Source organism: Argiope bruennichi, chromosome 4 (assembly GCF_947563725.1).
Source record: "Argiope bruennichi chromosome 4, qqArgBrue1.1, whole genome shotgun sequence".
Taxonomy (NCBI): domain Eukaryota; kingdom Metazoa; phylum Arthropoda; class Arachnida; order Araneae; family Araneidae; genus Argiope; species Argiope bruennichi.
Window position 1 is genome coordinate 118,075,650 of NC_079154.1, and position 15,734 is coordinate 118,091,383.

Consider the following 15,734-nt stretch of genomic DNA (forward strand, 5'->3'; position numbering starts at 1 on the left):
ATTAATCCTTATAATGAACAGTACGTACAGGCTGAGAAAAAAGCAAAAACTAAAGTTACCTCGCATTTACATATCATGCAAATATACAAATTGCTTTAGAAATCATACCTGTTCTCATCTGGAGGAATTCTGAATAAAACTTGTTCAGGAGTTTTAGACACATAACACGTCCTTAAACCATTCTTTGTTCTAATTTTCGAACAGGCATCATCAGTGTTCACATCCATAGCGATCCTGAAAAATGTTAAAAACAAGCAGAAGACGCAGAAAAGAATACGTATACAAAATTAAATATAGGCAAATAATAATAATATTACATATATATATATATATATATATATATATATATATATATATATATATATATATATATATATATATATATATATATATATATATTTATATATATAAGATAAACTCAAAACTCAGACGAGAAAAAGCACAATAGAATAACCAACACGAGGAACCACTGACGGGCGTATTGTTCCGTTTTCGACGATTCTACTAAAAATTCTAATTTACTTTTTAGGAATTGACATTTCTTGAATTTCAATTTCAAGCCATACTTCGAGGCGGCTTCAGACACTTTCTTTAGCATTTCTCAACCTCCTTTTTCATCACAGTCTCGCTTCGTACACTTGCGTGTGCATGAACCAAACCACTTATTAGCTTACTCTATTAGAACAAAGGCGAGAGTAGCGGACATGCCAACTGAACAACCATCAATCTCTCAACAGATCTATGGACGCTTACTCTATTGGAACAACGGCGAGAGTAGCGGACATGCCAACTGAACAACCATCAATCTCTCAACAGATCGATGGACGCTTACTCTATTGGAACAACGGCGAGAGTAGCGGACATGCCAACTGAACAACCATCAATCTCTCAACAGATCGATGGACGCCCACTCTATTGGAACAACGGCGAGAGTAGCGCACACGAAAAAATGTATTTAGAAACCATCTATCTCTCATTAGAGCGACGAGCGATTACTGGAACAACGAGGAAAGTAGCGGACATACCAATTCACTAACAACCAATCTCTCTGATTAGAGCGATGAGCGCTTCCTCTACTAGAACAACGAAAGTAGCGGTAATGTCAATTCAACAACCACCAAAATCTCATTAGATCAATCAGCGCTTAAACTACAGGAAAAACGACGAGTAGAGGACATGCCAATTCAACTACCATCAAGCTGTTATAAATCGATGAGCGCTACTCATGATGCTCTATTCGAACAACGACAAGAGTAGCGGACAAATCTATTCAACAACCATCAACACCTTTTTAAATCAATGAACACTTTACTCCATTGGAATAACGACGAGATCAGCTTGCATGTCAATTCAACAAACATCAACCTGTTATTAAATCGATGAGTGCTACTCATTTGGAGCAATGACATGAGTAAACTGCTTTTCAATTCAACAACCATCAGCCTCTTAAGGTATCGAATGCTACTCGTGCTACTTTATCGGAGCAACCACGAGAATATCGAATAAATCAATTCAACAAACATCAACCACTTATTAAATTGATGAGTGATAGTTTATTGAAGGAACGACGAGAGCAGCGGACAAGTTAATTCAATAACCACCACCTCTTTAAATCGATGATCGCTTACTCTATTGTAACAATGACGAGAGCTGTGGGCATGTCAATTCAACAACCATCAACCTCTTATAAATCTATGAACGCTACTCGTACAACTCTATTGAAACACGACGAAAGTAGAGAGCAAGTCAGTGAGATACTACTGTATTGGTACAACGACGTGAGTGGCTGGAAAGTCAGTGAGCGCCTATTCTATTGGTACAACGACGAGAGTGGCGGGCATGTCGGTCAGCGCCTACTCTATTGGTACAACGACGGGAGTGGCGGGCATGTCGGTCAGCGCTTACTCTATTGGTACAACGACGGGAGTGGCGGGCATGTCGGTCAGCGCCTACTCTATTGGGACAACGGAGAGAGTGGCGGGCATGTCGGTCTGCGCCTACTCTATTGGGACAACTGAGAGAGTGGCGGGCATGTCGATCTGCGCCTACTCCATTGGGACAACGGAGAGAGTGGCGGGCATGTCAGTGGGCGCCTACTCTGTTGGAACAACGGCGAGAGTATCGGGAATGTCTGTGGGCGCCTACTCTGTTGGAACAACGGCGAGAGTAGCATACATGTCAATTCAACATCAACCTCTTATAAATCGATGAGTGCTACTCGTGCTGCTCTATTGGAGCAACAACAGGAGTAGCGGACAAATCTATTCAACAACCATCAACACCTTTTTAAATCGATGAAAGCTTACTCAATCGGAACAACGACGAGTGTAGCTGGAAAGTCAATTCAACAAACATCAAACTCTTATAAATCGATGAGTGCTACTCGTGCTGCTCTGTTGGAGCAACAACAGGAGTAGCGGAGAAATCTATTCAACAACCATCAACACCTTTTAAAATCGATGAAAGCTTACTCAATCGGAACAACGACGAGTATAGCTGGCATGTCAAACAAACATCAACCTTTTATAAATCGATGAGTGCTACTCGTGTTGCTCTGTTGGAGCAATGACAAGAGTAGAGGACATGTGAATTCAACAACCATCAACGCATTTCTAAATCGATGAACGCCACTGTATTGGAGCAAAGACAAGAATAGCTTACATATCAATTCAACAACCACCAACCCCTTATTACATCGATGAATGAGAAAATATTGTACAATTTTCATATTCAAAATATTAGGATACTAAAATACACAATTATTGATTAATTGAAATGCAAAATTTAATTCTTCTTAAAATGCTAACTTTATGAAATTTCAAAATAGTCAAATAATTTTTTATATATATAAATCAACACAATTCTATCTAATTCAAATAAAAAAGGCGGTTTTGAAAGAAAGAAAGTTTGTATGGCCTGTTTCGGAAAACAATATTCCTGAGATGATGAATGTCTAAGAGAATACTTTTATGATGGTGACGGATTTTGTTTTCACACCAAATCTGCAGTTACTTTCGTTTTGCCGAACAGTCGTGTGTAGAAGAGATGCAAGCCATCTTGAATTGATTCGTTGATTCCCTGTAAAGAGGGGAAAATTTAGAAAAAGGGAATCATAATATCAAAAACAGGCAAATAATTAATTTATTAAGACTACATATAAATAAATAAACGTTTCAATATTTACAGAAATGGGATAAGATTTAATTAGGAGCAGGTCAACTAAGATGGGGATGGCAAAACAAGGCTAAACCTAAAAAGACTTCGTGAAGTGAGCATGTAAACTGAGTCCGACCTCACTCGTCCATCATCGCCGGAAGAAAAAGGACTAGGAGTGATATTCATTATAGCTTACCAGGAGCCCTGATGTCACACGCGTCACATGACATGATTGGCGCCGCCATCTCTTACAATCGCACCCAACTAAATACTTCAATCAATCACCATCCCTGAAACAAGTTTACTGCCAATATCACTTCCTATATATATATATATATATATATATATATATATATGTCATTTTTCGTGTAAGAATTTTAAATTGCAGTAAATATTTCTCCTGTTTTCCGTAACGACATTCAAGATTTACAAAATGCACTTACTTCTGTTGATAAACATATAATTATCTCCATTATGTCACACCCGGTGCAGTAAGCTGCATGATGTAATCGCAACGCAAACAACATTGGGTCGAACAGCTATGTATTAGCCACCATGACGAGTGGTTCATACGTCTGCCTGTCATACGTAGGTAGACCCATATCGGCGATGGGGCCAGGAGTGACATAACCATTATTGAGACGAAGAGGAAAACGAGAATATGTTAACTTCTCATCCCTATATGTACGAGAGCACACCAAATGAGATTTCATTGTTCAATTATATTTTCTAATGCATCATTCTTAAAAGAATCAAAGAATGCACTGCAGTGTAGGACTAAATAAAAAGAAAATTACAATGAAATAAAAAATGGGTAAACGAAGACATTAAATTATGAAAGAAGAAACATTGGAAGTAGATAAGACCTATATAAAAACAAATAGGCAACAGTAACACTGAAAATATTAGAAATTAGAATATTTAATACAAAGATAAGATTCGCATTCAAATGCGAAAAGAGTTAATTGAATATTTTTTTCAAAGTTTAAAACACACGTTTATATTATTAACGTGTTTTCTTCCAAATGAAATGTTTATTTAAAGAATTATTTATACACACAGGATCCATGGTCGAAAACGTTTTCTCCAAGAAACCACACCAAACTTGAATATAGTTGCTTTATACGTTGTTAGAAATTTTACGAAATGCATGTAAGAAAAGTTTGCTACGTAATCGACTTGAGCTAAAAGACGAACTTTTCTAAAAATATACAGTTTAATTTCAATAAAAAAATTAATCAGAAACTGTCTGCAACTTTTTGCGGCGAGTTCTTTTAGAATGAACAAAACTGTTGGCAATAACACCAACACATGTAAAGTAAAATAAAAGGAACATGAAATGTTTTGTGAGAGAGGATATAAACATATAAATGATAAAAGGAAGTAAAAAAATCACTGAAAACCAATAAGAAGTAGAAATAATTATCAAAAAATATAAATATATAAAAAAAATATTCAAATGTTTTAATTTAAACATTTTCTTAGAAGAAAAAAACTGAAAGATAACTGCATGAAGCTTCTGGGAATAAATATAAATGTTTTGCCAGGAAAATAAATCTAAGTGTTGAAGAAAAAGTATGTTACAAAATAAAATACATTAAAACTTATGCTCCAATCCTCTTATCATATCACTGGAATTCTTCTACCAGAAGTAATCCAAGCTAATTTATATTTTATTATCAATTAGAAACTTTCATTAAATTTTTTAAATATCATTCTAATTTTTCATGTGTTTAACTCTTAATTAAAAAATAATTGTTATTGAAATAACAGAACTAATTAAGGTTTCTAAAATATTCATTAATTAAACTAATTAGTTATAAACTTTTCTAGTAATTTTTATTTTAAATGTTTATTTCAGAGGAAATAAATTGTCTGGGAATAATAATGAAATTATTAACATATATTTGGAATGCTACTATAATGGCTTTTTTGAAACTATGAAAAAATATTTAACTTTTAAAACTACCACTTTTATTTGAACGGGTGAAAGTTATAGTAGTTTTAAGTAAAGCATTCCTTACTTTCTAACAAATAAACAATAGGCAAAAATTATTGCAGTAGATCTGAAGCCTAAAATATTATACATTTTATTTTAAAAATGACATTTGGATCAAAATTTATATTATGATTACAATTTTATTAATGATAAAAATAACATAAATTAATGTGTACTATCCAAAGATTTATACAACATTACAAGATTTATTGCAGTTTTCATTTATCGTCACATTTATTTTGTTCAACAAAATAGATATAAAGGTAAATTCAAGAAAGTTTTGATTCATATTGATATTAGGCTGTTTTAAAAAAATGACAGAAACTTTCAAAAAATAAATATTTATTCCTTATTTTCTTCTACCTTGGGACCCACTAATTCCACAGTTAATAGGGCAACGATATTTTTGAATTGTGTGTACTCGTATTCAAAAGTTGATCGAAGGGAAATGTGAAAAGCATGTTCCAGAAGTGGAATATTCACCCGGTGGTCTCTTAGGCTGGTTACACACACAGTTTGTTTTCTTTTCCGCTGTGGAAATTTTACCGGAAATCGAAGGTTTAGACACATAGCGGTAAAATTTCCATCGCCGTCGTAAGAGTCGATATAATTTAACCAATAAACAAATTTAATTTAACCGTGTTATTTAAACTATTTACTGCTTAAGTGTAATTTGAAATTAAAAGAATGCAGATTCTATCCTTATTGTTATTTTGTCTTCGAATGAAGTGAAAAAGGAAAAAATAGACTTATTTGCATTAATTTAATTAATGAAAAAAAGGAGTTAATAGCTTTTTACACGTTATTTGAAGATTTGAGGCAAAAAAAAATTGGCATTGGCATTTTTGAAATACTTCAGAATGTCAAAAACTTCCTTTGGTGATTACATGGGTGGCTAAAATATATCATCACAAAAATACCAAATAACAAAGTTTATTCAGTTGTATGCTGGCAATAACTTTTGAAATCTATAAGTTGGACTATTAAATTGCATTAAGTGTAATAAATGTTTCACTTACAATTATTTTTATGTGCATAGTTATTATTAAGTTTTGAAGGTAAATTTGTTTATTGATGCAGTCCCATTAAAACATACAAATATGAACAGAAAACCTTAGATACGTTTTATACACATAAATGCACAATTATAAATTAATATACAATTCCATTAATATTAATTATATAATTGTAGTATTAGTATTCTATTAATATTAATTATATAATTATAGTATTAGTATTCTATTAATCATTGGAGCAATAGGTTCCATGAACCGTAGAATGCACAGTTGTAGTCAAGGAAGAAGCATCATATAGAATGTATAATAGTGTATAGTACATAGTAGTAGTACATCATACAGTTAAAGATACAGTAATTAAAGATGCAATACAATATAGTTTTAACTTTTATAACTCATTTTTTGTTTGAATGGAAAAATTAGAATTCACAATTAGTTTAACTATCATATAATCACACTAATAACATTTCTCAACAATCAATAAATTTATGAAGCAACATTAATTTTGAAATAATTACTTTCAATGGAGAAATCAGTAAATGCATTTATTCTGTTCAATTAGAAATTTTTTAAAGTTGTACGCACACACTTGAAACTTCGAAAATCGTTCAAAATATCGAATACTTTTTTATTACTTAATAATGTTTTCTGATCCTTTAGCTTTCAAACGATACCAAGATGTTGTCAATATTCTAAATATTTCTCCAGTTATAATTATTTTTATTGGGGAGCTTTCATTAAAAACTCTGGTTACGATTTTTTTAAAACTCATTTTATGAAGAATGGTATTTTTCCACTATGTTGCTTCATTCAAACAATCATAATTCAACAAGAAATGAACCAAATACAGTTATTTATATATCAAAATAATCTGTATGAAATAGCGAATGTTTTGTACCTCAATCAAAGTTATATTTATAGAAATAAATTTTTTATAGCTATTTAAACTATTGGAATTACAGGAAAAATCTCGCCTTTTCTATTCATTGTTGATGAAAAAATTGTTTAAAAAACTATATATTTTTATTACTTGATTGAGGCAGACAACATGAAGACTAATATTAGGCATCATTTCCAACTAGAATTATGTGTCTGTGCAAATTAGAATTTAAGATATCATGTTTCAAAAAATAGGCTAATTAGCTCATTAAATATTATTTAATTAATTAATAATTAGTGTAATATGTTTTTTTCTCACTGAAATGAGTTTAAATTGATATTAATGACCTATTGTGAAAAAACTGGACTTTTAAAGTTAAAATTTAAAAAAAATCTTCAAGTGTGTACGTACAGAAGCTTAACTAACCTATCGGTAGATTGTAATAAATATACAAACTTCCAGTTTTTTTTCATTGCACATAATGAAATGGTTTAATCTGTGCAAGGAACAACACTCTCAAATTCCAAATTTTGTATTAATGATGCAAAATAAAAACCTAAATTGGGGGGGGGTCTTAATGACTAGATCCTTTTCAGCAAGATGCAATTAATGCAAAATCAAAATTCAAGTAATAATTACCTTGGACAGTTCATAATGTATTGAATTCAATACATAGCGATATAAAGTATTAATAAAATTATATATATAAATTAATGGCTTCCTTAATTGTGAAATCTTAGATGTATTTCATTCTTTCAGCAAGTTTTTAACATAAGCTTCATTTTATTTTTATTTCTAAAAAATAAATTAATTTATAAACAAAATTCTAATGTTTTTCTATAACTTATCTTTAGAATTTGTCCTGAATCTTGATTTTACGATAGAACAATTTTGAGCGTGAATGCCTTAAGTCGAATAAAAATCAAGCACAGTTCTTAAACATCATAATTCAGAAGTTTCATATAAAATATGTACTTACATTTAGCTGGTTGGTAGGGAGTTGGATACGCTTCCCTTGGGTTGTGAGTTCGAAGCCCGCCAGCCGAAGTCACTCCGTGCACATGATGGTTGTTGCACGTATAATTCTGTCATAACCACTAAGTAATCCAAGTCGAGACGTACATGGTGGCAGTTGCATGTTTAAATCTGTGGTAGCTGCATAGTCCTCCAAATCGAGACACACATGGTGGCTGCTGCACGTATAAATCTATGATAGTCATAAAGTCCTCCAAGTCGAGACAATACCACTGTGGGTACTAGATCAGAGGTGATCGTTCTCTGATTCAAGTCTAAATTAACGATCTGTGAATGAAATGTCCGAATGAAATCCGCCCCGGGGAAAGGGCTGTTACGCATGAGTAACTAAGACGTACTACTGGCACTACTGAAATAAGGAGACGTTAAATCTCGGCTTAAAATCGGGCTTGTCTATAACAAGTACCATAATCAACAACACTTTTATATAACCAAAAAGAAAATCTTCTTAAGATGATAATAGGAATAGAACAGTTCAAATAAGTTCACTACTATTCAAAAAAGTTATTTCAACGCTCGGAAATATCAGTATAAATTTTTTAATCGGATCCAAACGCTCACAAAGCAAGAAACAGTCTAAACTCTGCAGACGATAATTTTCGAATGTGAGAACCTTTCACAGTCTTGCACTCTTTTGCAAATGCAGATGTTTTTTTTGTGTTTTTTTTTGTCCATTTTCAAATCGTTGGAGTGTGGAAACAAACTTTGGGAAATGGTAAACGATATCAAACGGGAATTTTCCCGCATACATTATGTAAAACGTCAGCTGCCTTTTTGTTTTGGAGTTGGGCACGGCAAGATATTGAAGACAAAACACTCCAGCAGTCCCTCATTAGACCTCAGTCCAGAGTTATGATCTCTGCGTTTTGTTTATTCAGAGTTTCGAATGCTGAAGTTTTAATCCACGCTAAAGGTTAATATTTTAATCATCGTATGCGAATATCATGCAACGCGTTCTCTGTCATAACAGGTTAATTAGAGTGTAAGGATAAGTTTTGGGCAGACTAATACAGCTGGTTTTTACAACACAAAAAATGGAATCAACAGAAATGTCATTTATAATAATCCCAATTGTCTAATTATTATTTCGGGCGGAAGGAAATCAAACAGAATTAGGGCATTTTTTAAAACCCATTTTAGTTATTTTTATTCCAATTATAAGATTACATTTAACATAATAGTTTAAACTGGATAGTTTATGAAGTTGTAAGAAAAAAATGCCTTTTTTTTCATAAATAACACCTTAGTTCAACATCTTTACTGTAATTGGTGATTTGACTGTCATTTAGAAGAGAAGAAAATCAAATTGAATTGGGACATTTCTTTAAAACAATTTTTTAAAAAAATGCAAAAGATCGCTATAGATTGTTACTTCGTTTTACAAAAAATAATATTCGCAGGGAGAAATGGATTGATAAGAAAATGAAATCATAAATTTTGAATTTGAAAACAGAACATTGAATTGGGGATATCTGGGAAAACTTCGGTGCACGAATGATAGTTATAAAAATTGATTGAGACTTTGAAAATTTTAATAATGAGAATTAACTTGAAAATAGAACCTATAAAATTTCAAATAAATGTTTGGTCATTTTAGCTGAAAATCTTCTTAAAACTTGATGTTAAAATAATCAAATAATAGTGGGATGGCATTATAATCACATCATTTCATGATATTAAAATTACTGAATGTAAAAAGAAAGATCTGAATGAAAATAAAATTAAATTCGTGATTAAACCATACTTGATTAAGGCAACAAGGAATAAAGAGGGCAACGGCAGGCACATCGTGATGTTTCAGAGTTCCGCTGTGTGATAAAGTGATCACGAGCACCTCCACGTCATAATTTGGAATAATTACTTTAATTTGTAAGTTTAGGGAAAGTTAAATTTAATTGAACTAGTTTGGACGAGCCCAATAAAGCTCTAACGTCATGAAATTTGGTATAATTATTAGATTTCAACTTTTAAGATATAATTATTGATTTAAAATAATATTTAGATTATTTATGGGCTAAATTGAACCTTAATGGAATTATGTCGCTCGTGTAATAATAAATAATACAAATTAGCTATTTTGGACTATTTATTTTTAGGAAAATTCCAGAAAAGATTTTCACGCGTGTAGCTCATCGTAGCTATCTAAAGCCGAAACAGAAATAATTTTGAGAATTTTAATCCACCAGATTGATAACAGAGTTAGTGAATTCTCAGCCTTTTTACTGCTGGAAAATTAATATACACGTTTTCGATTGCAGTCCTAGCTCTTTTCTTAGAGCTGGGCACAGCAGGATCATATACTGGCAACTGAAGTTACTCGTTACGAATCTAGGATAATTTTTCCAAGAACTTAATTGATGTTCTTTTGATAAATTCCGAAACAAGTTCAATTTGGAGATCGTCATGAATTATTTTCCCTCTCACGTACCAGGAGGCATTAACTATCTTCCACAGCGTTTGTTTTGAAACACTTGCAACTTTTTCATGTTTCCGGCAGAGGTGCCCCCCCCCTCCCCCAAATTTGGGAGCCGTCCATTAGAGTTGGTCTTAAAATAGCTTTGTAGAGTGAACCTTGAGCCGAATTGAGAGCGTACTCCACGGAGAAATTAATCTATTGAATAAAGAGGGGACGATATAGTCGATCAGCTTACAATAAAAAAAATGGTGGTGTGGTGTGTCAAATTTTTTGATTCGAAGCATAAATTAATAATAATTTAAAATGTTATGAATTTATGACACGATATACAGTCTAATTCTATCAAAAGTGAAGCTCTGAACGAAATTTTCAATAAATTTGATTTAAAGAGAATGTACGGCGACTTTTACCTCTACCAAATGTTTATAATACATGATATTTTCAAAATCTGCCTGAAGAGGTTCTTTAGTAAGAGTTACAAACTAAATAGGGTCCGTTGAAATCAACCCTGTTTCTCTTTAAATTCCAAAAATTTTTTCAGACAGCTCATCAAAAATTCTTAGCTCTAAAATTTTACAGTGTTTGGCTATTTCTTTAAATTCTATCTTTGTTATACTTATTTATTTTAAAATATTATATTTGTTCATTTATATATCGTAATATTTATTTTATTTTTACCTTTATAATTAATTTATTTGGATTTTCTTAATTAAAAGATTATGTTCGTTTCTTTTTATTAGTTTAATTACCGTTAGCTTACGACTTAGCGCTTTTAACTACCCAAAGATGTATCTAAATTGTTTGGTTTAGTTTACGCCCCGTTTTAAAGCAAAACTAAGACAATTTTGGGACAGACCTCGTAATTTTGAGCTGCTGTCAGATGCCGAAGATAACAACTGAGTTGGCACCCTCTCTACAAACTTCCAAACCATACTAGCGGAAGAACGCTTTGCCCTGACAGATTTAGCGTGCACCAAGCCCACTTACACTACGGTTCTTCGGTGAACCAGACTCGAACCCGAGAGTCTCAGAACATGGGGAAGACGTCCTACTCCTAAGCCAAGACGCCAGCAATATTGAAAAATATGTCTCGAATGTTGTCCAAGCAATATCATATCTCATAATCTAAAATTATACCGATCTGAACGTTGCTTTTAACACAAACAACTAATTTTTTATACTCATTTGTAATTCAGTTCCACTGCTAAAAGTGTTTTGTGATAGAAAAAACATAAATGCTTGAGATATTTATTTTAAAAAAATAAATCAAATCTAGCCTAAATATATCAATGGGAGACTTTTATATTTGTATGGGAAAGTGAAAAATCACACTTTTATATTTTTATTTAACACTTTGTTGACCGGTGACGAGATAACTCGTCTTTTCATGCCCGAACGTTGTTGACCGGTGACGAGATAACTCGTCTTTTCATGCCCGAACGTTGTTGACCGGTGACGAGATAACTCGTCTTTTCATGCCCGAACGTTGTTGACCGGTGACGAGATAACTCGTCTTTGAACTTTGATATTTTTTTCTAAGTTCATGAAATGCAAATATTTTTTCAAAAACTTGCAATGAAAAATTTTGTCATGTTGGCTTTTCAAAATCAAAATTACTTTTCTGATTTCTGTTTCCATTGCATTGTAAAAATTTAAAAAATTTGAACCATGTCGGAAGAACTTTTTAGCGAGTTATATGCGGATGTTTTGTCGGATTGTCCGAGTGATTTCGAGTTCAGTGATTCTGACAGTGATGATTCAGACATTAGACCATCAAAACGACAAAGAAGAATTCTTTCCGATAGTGAAGCAGATAGTGATGAAGAGTGGAATGATATTGATATTGTTCCTTCTTTGGAAGATTATTCGAGAAATTCGAGAGTACCGAACTTCGAATGTGATCCACCAAGCATCGTTGATGTAATCGATTCGTTTTTTGATGAAGAATTTTTCAATTTAGTTGTTTCTCAAATAAATCTATATCACACCCAAATGAAAGATTTGCATAAAAATTCAGCCAAAACTTTACAGTGGAAGGAAGTAACAACGAACGTTATGAAAAAGTTTCTTGGATTGTTGGTATTGATGGGACAAACGAAAAAAACTTGCTGGATAGATTATTGGTCAACTGATCCTTTGGTGGAAATACCAATATTCCCTAAAACAATGAGCAGGATGAGGTTTGAACAGATCCTCACATTTTTCCACCTCAGTGATAACGTTGAAAATGTACTTAGTACAGATAGGCTTTATAAAATTAGACCTCTCTTAGACTACGTTATTTCCAAAAGTCAATCGATGTATGTACCGAAGCAGCAATTATCATTAGACGAAGCAATGATACCATGGAGAGGACGTCTAAAATTCAAAACATATAATCCTGCAAAAATTACAAAATACGGAATTTTAGTGAGAATGGTTTGTGAAAGTGAGTCAGGGTACATTTGCAACTTTGAAGTTTATTCTGGTGTTGGGAAAAAACTTGAAGAAACAATATTGTCAATTTTGCAACCGTATTTTGGATTTAATCATCACGTGTATCAAGATAATTATTACAACAACGTTTCAACAGCTAGTATTTTACTTGAAAATAAAATACGTGTATGTGGTACCATTCGCGAAAACCGTGGATGGGCAAAATTACTTATAGAAAAATCCAAAAATCTTCAGAGAAGGCAAATGACATTTTTACGAAAAGGACCGATTCTGCTCCTCACATGGAAGGATAAAAGGTTAGTGCGAATGATTTCAACAATTCATGATGCGTCTATGATAACAACTGGAAATCGAAATAAAAATTATATAAACGATAAAATAAAACCTTCATGTATAATTGAATACAATAAATATATGAAAGGAGTCGATCGTGCAGATCAATATTTGGCAAACAGCAGCATACTGCGAAAAAGCATCAAATGGTCCAAAAAAACAGCATTTTTTTTATCAATTGCCTTTTATTTAATGCTTTCGTGATTTATTCGAAGAAGTGCCAAAATAAAATAAGATACAAAAAATTTCTCTTAGAAGTAGCTAGGATATGGCTATCTTCGGAATCAATTGAAAGCAACACACAACCAGCAAATACTTCTCATGCATCTAAAAGAGCTCCACACAAAGATCCTGTATCTAGGCTTTCAGGAAAACTTCTGGACCACGTTTTAGAACCAATAATTACTGCATCTAAAACAAATCCAACAAGAAAGTGTCGAGTATGCTCTTCAAAAGGAAAGCGCAGCGAAACGAGATATATTTGTAAGACATGTTGTGTACCTTTACACGTCGGTGAATGCTTTAATATTTACCATACAAAAAAAATTTAGTTATTATTATTATTAGTTTTACTATTGTTTTGTGCAAATAAAATGTTTTGAAAATCACTTCGAATTTTATTCAATTACATTTTTTGCTCCGGTGACATGAGATAATTTCTATATCAAATAGCGGGTGCCATTCATACATTTTTGTGCGAAATGGGCGGTCAACAAAATAAATTTTTGTATGAAATTGCCGGTCAACAAAGTGTTAAGAAAAAATTTATTTTTTCTAAAATGCAATATGGAAAAGAAATTTTGTTATAAGACTAACGAAATACATTTTATAAGAAATTGATGTGTGAAAATGAATTTCTTCAACAAAATGTATGCCTAGATAGCATACCATTAGTTTTCTTTTCTCATGTTAGAAAATGTTTATTAAATACAATGTATGTTTGTTTTCTTTCAATATTCTTTTATTAAAATTGAATAAAGAAACATGTTCTAAATGTGAAAAACTCCGGAAGCATCTTTCTTTCGAAGTGTTAGAAGTTTTAATGGCAGTATTATTTAGATTATTGAATGAATGAAATGAAGAAAAGGAATAGAAAGTACTCTGCAAAAAGAGAAGAAAATTTATTTATTTTTCATGAAAACGTTTCTATAAAACGCGAAGAAAAGGGAAACCTGACTATACACATACATTTTCATTAAGTTTAAATCAAGATGAAAATAGAAACAACAATTTTTTCAGCGAGTTTTGTGATTTTTCAACAAGAAGGCGGATTTTCTTTCGTGAAAAACATTGGGGTTTTTTATGCATATGTAAAGACCAAAAATTTCTAATAAGTTATAAAATTTTAATTGGAATTCGAACTTCTAATCTGAAACATTGTGAGATAAAAATATTTTATTTTTTATTTTGTTAACTATTTTATTGCTTATCTGAATTTTATTTTTCAGATTCATTTAATTATATAATATATGGGATTATAATATTTAATTTAATTATATAATGTTAAAATGTATATTTAATATCATCTTAGAACACGTGTGTAATTGAATTGTAGAAAATATGGATAAAATATAGTTAAAAATTATAAAACAGGAGAAAAGTATCCTACCGAAATGAAATCTGTGCAAATGAAAAAAGTATTTTCAAAATTTCAAAAAGGTAAAAAATTGTTTTTGTGCTCTGCTATATTCCGAAATCAGTGAGAAAAAGCATTGAAATATTGATTAATTTATAATTAAAAATCTAATATAAATTTTGGAAACATTTTATAGCGGGCACATAGTATTCAAGGGGCAGCTTCTTATTACTGCATGCAGAAAATTGTGCCTTGTGGGGCGTTTTCAACGATTTTTTAATCTGTGCATTTCAAGTCCTATTTCTGCACTTTGTATTTCTATTTAAGTTCAGTTTAGGGAGGAATTATTTTAATTTTGAACTTTTGCGTTTTTCTTTTTAGCTCATAATGATACAATAACAAAATATAATAATTTTTCTCCATTAAATTAAAATATGGCTTAAAAAATCATTTTTGAGACTATAAATCTATATTTCTTGAAACTCTGCCGAACATATGCACACTAGAAATTCCATCGCATATATAACGCATATTTGAAAATAACCCTTCTATGCAGGATCTGAATGAAAATTAAATTAAATTCGTGATTAAGTCATACTTGATGAAGGCAACAAGGAATAAAGAGGGCAACGGCAGGCACATCGTGATGTTTCGGAGTTCCGCGGTGTGATAAAGTGGTGTGATGACTCAAATTACTATTTCAAAGAATTGTAGATGTGATTCTATTTTTAGCGTGTAAAAATTTTCCACATCGAGCAACCCATGAAATGATAGGCAAGTCTAATAATGGAATTTTTTTTAACTTTAATCGAATTATTAAATAAACACGATCTTGAGCTAATGGATCATATAAACAAAATAATAAATTCTAAAAATAGAATTGTGCA

At 31.8% G+C, this 15,734-nt stretch overlaps 1 protein-coding gene across 1 annotated transcript; it reads left to right on the top strand.

Moving 5' to 3' along the window:
- The first annotated feature begins 12,170 nt into the window (after positions 1-12,170).
- Positions 12,171-15,235, top strand: LOC129966412 (piggyBac transposable element-derived protein 4-like). Its single transcript, XM_056080834.1, has 2 exons — positions 12,171-13,234; positions 15,229-15,235. Exons 1-2 carry the CDS (start codon positions 12,171-12,173, stop codon positions 15,233-15,235), a joined length of 1,071 nt encoding a protein of 356 aa, XP_055936809.1.
- The last annotated feature ends 499 nt before the right edge of the window (positions 15,236-15,734 follow it).